The sequence below is a fragment of the Abramis brama genome (assembly GCF_963993115.1).
Source record: "Abramis brama genome assembly, chromosome: 8".
Lineage (NCBI taxonomy): Eukaryota > Metazoa > Chordata > Actinopteri > Cypriniformes > Leuciscidae > Abramis > Abramis brama.
This window is the reverse complement of record NC_139970.1, coordinates 9,385,542-9,392,408: the sequence shown is the minus strand read 5'-3', so window position 1 is coordinate 9,392,408 and position 6,867 is coordinate 9,385,542. Positions and strand designations below refer to the sequence as shown.

The window sequence follows — 6,867 nt, the reverse complement described above, 5'->3', positions numbered from 1 at the left end:
CTGAGGGTAATCCGTGCGGTTTTGTCGTAAAAATATACATATTTAAAAGTTTATAAACTAAAATAACTGGCTTCCGGTGGCGGTCGGTGCGCGTTCACAGAGATGGATGCTGGCGTATGACATAAGACGTAGCGTAGGAAGCGTCGTGACGTAGAACGAACGTGACAGCGCAGCCAGAGAGCAGAGCAAAACAAAACTCAACGTTCGTTCTACGTCACGACGCTTTCCATCTCTGAATAGTAATGCCTTACTTTACTTTATTACTCCCTGGAGAAAGTAACTAGTTATATTACTAGTTATATTACTAGTTACATTTTTTTCTTAATTACTCTATAATTGCCTGAGATGCATCAGATGGAGGGAGAACATACAAAGGAGGAGTGTTCTTTAGGGTCTTTATTACGCCAACAACAGACTGGCACTGTCTAGCACAAATAACTACAAACAACTGTACTTGTGCAATCAAGTACAAACAAGTATTAACTTCCTCAATGTTTAACAAACACTGTCTGGTGCAAACAATCAATTTGATTGTCAATTTATAACAAGTACAAGAACATATTAACTTCCTCAATGTTTAACAAAAACCATCTAGTGCAAAAAAAATCAATTTGATTGTCGAAATACAACCAAAAAAAATATTAACTTCCTCAAAAAAATATATCCATAAATAAAAAAGCCTTACCAGCACTGTGTAGAGGAGAGGTAAATTGTTAAAAAGCAAAACACAGTGCAGAGGAGAGGTAGGTTGTTGAAATGAGTTAAAGCAAATACAGAAGACTCAAAGTAAATAAAAGGAAAAATACAGTTGGCATTTACTGTAATGCATTTTTCTGGTGCAAAATATGAGCTTCTGAATGTGTCAGCTTATTTGTCAAAGTAGTGGTTATACCTCATAAGGAGGAGTCTCTCAAAGCGCTTTTCTCCTAACCTGTTCCTCCTTGGAGTGAGAACAAGGCTTCCCAGGCTGAATAGCCTCTCCACTGGAGCACTGGATGCTGGTGCTGTATTGTATTTTAAAGATAAGTTCTTAATTCTGGGGAAGTTGTCTAGGACCCCAATCTCTGACCCAGACTTCAGGTACTCCATCACCTCCCTGTCTGGGCTAAAAGATCCTGAATCCTGCTCTTCCTCAAACACAAAAAAGTCATCATCACTACTGCTGGATGCTGGACTAATCTGTGGAGGCCTGACCTCATGCTCCTCATTGTGGGGGGCAGCCAGGGGTGAAGCATGACACTCTGTTATCAGCAGAGTCTTTAGGGCCTCTCTCCTGGTCTCTTCCCTCAACCACCTCATCTTGAACTTCGGCAGAGTGACAGCAGCCAGGAGACCCTCCCTACTGTCCAAAACAGAAGCAAAGCGGGTTTTGATGGCCTGTAAGAAAGAGATTTCTAAAATTAGATATTTCTCTTAAAGAGGAAAAACATACCTTCCTGTGGAAGGAGTTGACATGTAAATGATGCAACAGGCATATTGACTATACCAGGTCTTCAGAAACACAGTATACAATTCCTACATTCTCTAAGAGCCTATTTCAGTGTGAAATTTAGAAGACTGTGATAATGGAAGCATCTGTGATAGTGGAGGGATGTGCAATTGTGCATATGACAGGCTTCTCTCATATCACACAAAGTTACAGTCAGTAAGTCTTAAATACACACTCACAGCCTACCTGCACTATGACATCAGGCAGATTTGCCATCATCTCGGAGAGGCCGGGACGCAATGCCAAGGTCTTTGACATCAGAGACTCCAGTGTCGGTAATAGATTGCCATAATAACAATCATTTTCCCCTGGAATGAATGAATATGAATCAATGAATGAATTCAAATGTTTAACATTCAAAAAAAGGAAAGGCAAGAAGCCACAGGTTTACATTAACCTATACTTTATCTCACCTTGTAAACGGTCCAAAGCTTTTGTAAGCGGTTTTGTGACTGTGCAATACTCTACAAGGAATTTGTACTCTCGCTCGGAAAAGGCTCGTACACCTAACTGACTGCAGAGAGTTGTCAACTGTGGTCTGGATATCTCAGTTATTCGTGCAACTGCATTGTGGAAAGAGTTCCATCTCGTCACTGTAGGCACCATGAGCTTTTTTCCACAAAGGCTTTCCACTAGCTCTGCAGCTACTGTAGACCGGCTGGCCTTAGTCCAGAGGGCAGAGCACTTTGCAGTGGCACTTCTGTAAATTGTTTTGTTTGTCACTGTCAACCATTTTTCAATATCAACAGTTGATATCAAATTAAGTGTGTGCGAGGCACATCTTAAATGAGGGGGGAGAGTAAAGTGTCCTGGGTCTTCTTGTTCCGTGGAGAGCACTTCTTGTACATCGGGAAATGACACTTCTTCATCCTCCCCTGATCCCTCGTCCTCTGAATCGGATGCTGCTGCTGCTGCTGGCTTGGGCTCATACTCCCTGAATGTGAGAAGTGCAATTTTTGTTATAATTGTGATTTTATAATATTTAGATATGAATCCAACTTGTGAAAAGATATCTTTCAGGTAGTCAAATAGCAAATAGCAAATAGTGGAGCTCTATAGCCATCTAGTGGTTAAAGTGATTTTTTTTTTTTTTTTTTTAAACTGCATTTTCCAAAAAATGGGCATAAATGTTACATTAAACCATTTAAAATGATCCATGTTATCTCCATGAATGAAAGTTAGAAATCTGGGTCTTTTATAAAGTGAATTTTACATCAAATGCTGTTTTTTTGTAAAAAGCTTATTTAAATAAATATTTATTTATTTATTTATAGAAATTTAAAAGATATCATGAATTCTCCAAAAACTGCACAGATGTTGAGTAAAAACATTAACAAACAGAATAAAATTACATTTGTAAAAAAAAAAACTATTATCTTGTTACAAAATTAAATGTTATTGTCTGGGGTCTCTGGAGAGACCCCAAAAAACACGAGTGTAGACATAAATAAAGACCATCACAGGGTTAATGCAATCAAATTAAACAATTCATTAACTTATACATTTGCAAATAAGTACAAGTAAGTAAACTATTATTCAACTGACCTGAAAGCCTTAACAAAATTCGATCCATTGTCTGTGACTGTTGCTGTGACCTTCTCTGACAGTCCATAAGATGAGTGAACCTGCTCAATTTCAGTGGCCACAATGTCATATGTGTGTCGTCCTTTGATTCTTTTGCAGGCAAGGGCTGCTTTTTCACGATGGAAGTTGCTTGGATCAATCCAATGGGCAGTCATGCCTATGTAGCTTTTGTTGTGACAAGTCCAGATGTCAGCGGTCGTTGACACATGCTCAGTGCTCTCAAACGTTTTCTTCAGCTCACTTTCCATCATGGCGTAACATTTATCTAGGTACATTGCGAAGGTTTTCCTGTCGGAAAACGGCTGGTCTGTCCCTGCTATCGGTATTTTGCAGAGTATCTTTCTAAAAGACAGCGATTCGACGGTAGAAAGAGGTAACATTTCTTCTACTACGTACGAGGCAACAAGCTTATTTATCTCGGATTTTGATGTTGGTAGTACTTTATGTTCAAATGAAAGTTTTTGCTGCTTGTGGGGCTGCTCGTTCATGTCACTCTGTCGCTTCGCAACGAGCTTGATGTGTCCGTGCTGTCGCTGGAGGTGCTTCTTCAAGTTGGAGGTAGAGTTACAAGCGGTGGAGAGCAGCTTTCTCCCCGGGCAGAGTGTGCACTTCACCGTCAAGTTATTTTCCTTCCGTTGAACATATTCAAAATAATTACTGAATCTCCACCCGTCGAAACTAGCTTTCTGTTGCTGGGAACCTTCCTCTGAAAAAGAGCTTGCCGTTGTTGACGCTTCCATTTTTCCCCATCTGACTTTGAGGGTGCCGCTCTGCTGCTGGCTGCTGGGTGTCGACCAATCGGTGATGGTAAATGATACCTCGTGCCAAACCCAGACCAATCACTGTTCCATTCACGCCCTCCTCCCCTTCCCTTCTGTTCTCTGTGTTGTGTGCCTTGTGTGTGATGAAGGTGCTACTGGCAAATGTAACGCAAGTTACTAGCTCGGGAAAACTGTAATAATATTACCATTTTCAGACGAGTAATGCCTTACACTACCAGTTACTGAAAAAAGTAATATTATTACAGTAACACCCAACACTGGACAATCGACTATATTATATTATATTAAAATACATTGTGTGAGCATGAATTTGGAGAGAAAACAAATTAGATGACGTCATGAATATGCTAAAGACATATGACGTCATCTAGCAACATTTAGCGACTTTTGGGGCTACTATCCTTTGAAAATAGTTGGCAACTCTGGCTCAGACTCGACGCACACGCAAGTTGCCAGTTGTCAGTTACCAGTTTAAGGACACGCAACAGGAACGAGCGCAATAGACCTTTTACGCACTTCCGCATTTTTCAAACGGAAATACGTCAATGAAGTGTATTAGAACTTCCTGTTATCATAGCGGCAGATACGAAAAATGGCAGAGTCGAAGAGTCGCAGTTTCTGTTGTGTTCCAGGCTGTTCGTCTTCCAACCAAAAACAGCCCTACCTTTCATTTCATTCTTTTCCTGTGGATCCAAACCTAAAACCCAAATGGATACAGGCGATCTGAAGAGAGGAAGGGCATAGTTTTAATGTAAAAACAGATAGCACCTATGTCTGCAGCCGGCACTTCGCTCCGGATGATTACAGTGGTGGCTGCGTCGTTCGTCGCCTGAAGAGTGGTGTTGTCCCGAGCCTATTCCCTTGGAACAACTTTACAGCTCCTTTGAGAAGGGAGTCAGTATATGACAGAACCTTCAAACGTCAGTCTAAACAACTATGCTGTGAAGATAGCGACATGGTGGCTAAGGCAGTAAGGATGGATCACGACTACGTGACACACCCACCTGCAGGTAAGATTGTTCATAGTGTATTTAGTTAACGCTAGTCAACTATGTGTACCGTTATGCATTTCTATCTGAACAAATTAATGTTTATAATATAAGCTGTTCACGAAATTCAACTAACGTTAGCCTACATCTGTAACATAGTCTCATGCTGTCTAGCTGTAAGGGGCTAGAGATGGGCAGTAGGGCACAACCTAACGCTTTTTGACTTTCTCCATTTTTGTAAACCTACTTTGGGTTTAGAGTATTTATTTTTTTCCCCAAATTAATTTTATAACACGACCATATAACAGTTTAAAATGTAATCTGATCTAATAATAATTAAAAAAAAATACAAGAAATCTTAAAATATTTTCTCAATAAAATACAATTATTAAGTGTTCATATAAAATAATGTCATTTTTTTAAAAAATAAAGAAAGAATTTATTGCTGTGTCAGCTAGTAAATACACTAAGTTGTATCATACTAGCATGTGTGGAAGTATTTAAAACAAGTGTGTTACAACTGGCCCTGTGTTAGGTTGTGCCCCGCTCTCCCCTATTTTAATTACATGTATTTAATTACTTTTGAGTATTTTGTCATTTGTATTTTCCTTAACAAAAATAAATTAAATGTAATTTGTAATTAAATACTTAAAATACTTTTTAAAACATGATTACTGTGTTGTGTTGAAAGGTAGCATAAATATGTTAAGACTGGTTTTTAATTTCTTTATCTTTACAGGTGCTCTGGATGAGGCTTTGGATTACATCCATGACTTAGAAGCCAAGTTACAAAACACTGGTCTACCACCCCCTACTCTCTTCAGCCGATACTGTTCATCGGACGACCAAATACGTTTCTACACCAAATTTCCATCTGAGAGTGTTTTTACAATTTTTTGGGAGTCGATTGCACCATCTGCACTTAGACTGGTGTACTGGACCAAAGCACAGAGGGCAGGTGAGGAAGGCTGCGAAGATCCCAGCCCACCACGCATCATGCCATTAATAGATGAGTTCTTGATGTACTCCATGCGGGTTGCTGTTGGCATGAAGGAGCAGCTCATTGCTGACATGTTTAATGTGAGCATTGCCAGGGTCAGCAGGGTTACCATCACCTGGGCCAATTATCTTTTTATGATGCTGAGCTCACTTCCCATCTGGATAAGCAGGGAAAAGGTTAAGTCCACTATGCCCCTTAAATTCCAGAGGTACTGTCCCAATGTCAGAGTGGTACTGGACTGCACAGAAATTGCCCTGGAGACAGCCTCATCCCTGACCTTACAGTCAGAAACATTTTCAAATTACAAGAACAGGACGACATTGAAAGGGCTAATTGGAGTTGCTCCCAATGGTTTGGTGACATTCATCTCACCCCTGTACACTGGGTGCATCTCAGATAAGGAGATCACCAGGATCAGTGGAGTCCTTCCCTTGCTGGAGCCAGGAGACGATGTCATGGCGGACAAAGGGTTCCTCATTCAAGACCTCCTTGCTGACGTCGGTGCTAAGCTCATCATTCCACCTTTTAAGCGTTCAGCTCAATTCAGCAAGGAGGAAACGGAACAAACCCAAGCCATTGCCCGCCTCCGAATTATAGTGGAAAGAGTGATCGGTAGGATAAAGTCCTTTCACATCTGGGACTCTCCCGTGCCGCTCACACTGATTGGCAGTGTGAATCAGATCTGGCTTAACTGCTGTGTTTTGGCAAATTATCAAGGACCTTTTTGTTTTGAAGAGTGAATTAATGTTTTGTATGTAAATAATGTATAATGTGTAAATAGTATGTAAATAATTTAGTGTTCCTACGTATTCTTAAAAATCAAATTAAATATAATTGTTATATTCTTAATATTTTACTGTTGAAATGTGACTTTGATTTCACTAAAACATTAGATGAACAAATAAAACAATTTTGGTCAAAATTGTGCATCATTTATTTTTTTGGTATGTGTAACATCAACTGATTAATAACAACTCATAACAAACATTTACAATAAAAAATAACATTACAGATCATCAACAG

At 39.7% G+C, this 6,867-nt stretch overlaps 1 protein-coding gene across 1 annotated transcript; it reads left to right on the top strand.

Moving 5' to 3' along the window:
• Window positions 1-4,786: 4,786 nt before the first annotated feature.
• LOC311087741 (uncharacterized protein) lies at window positions 4,787-6,584 on the top strand (the record flags this gene model as incomplete). The annotated part of the gene is made up of 2 exons (XM_084121142.1): window positions 4,787-4,865; window positions 5,584-6,584. The coding sequence occupies exons 1-2, from the start codon at window positions 4,811-4,813 to the stop codon at window positions 6,582-6,584; spliced, it is 1,056 nt and encodes a 351-aa protein (XP_083977268.1). The 5' UTR covers window positions 4,787-4,810.
• Window positions 6,585-6,867: the final 283 nt, after the last annotated feature.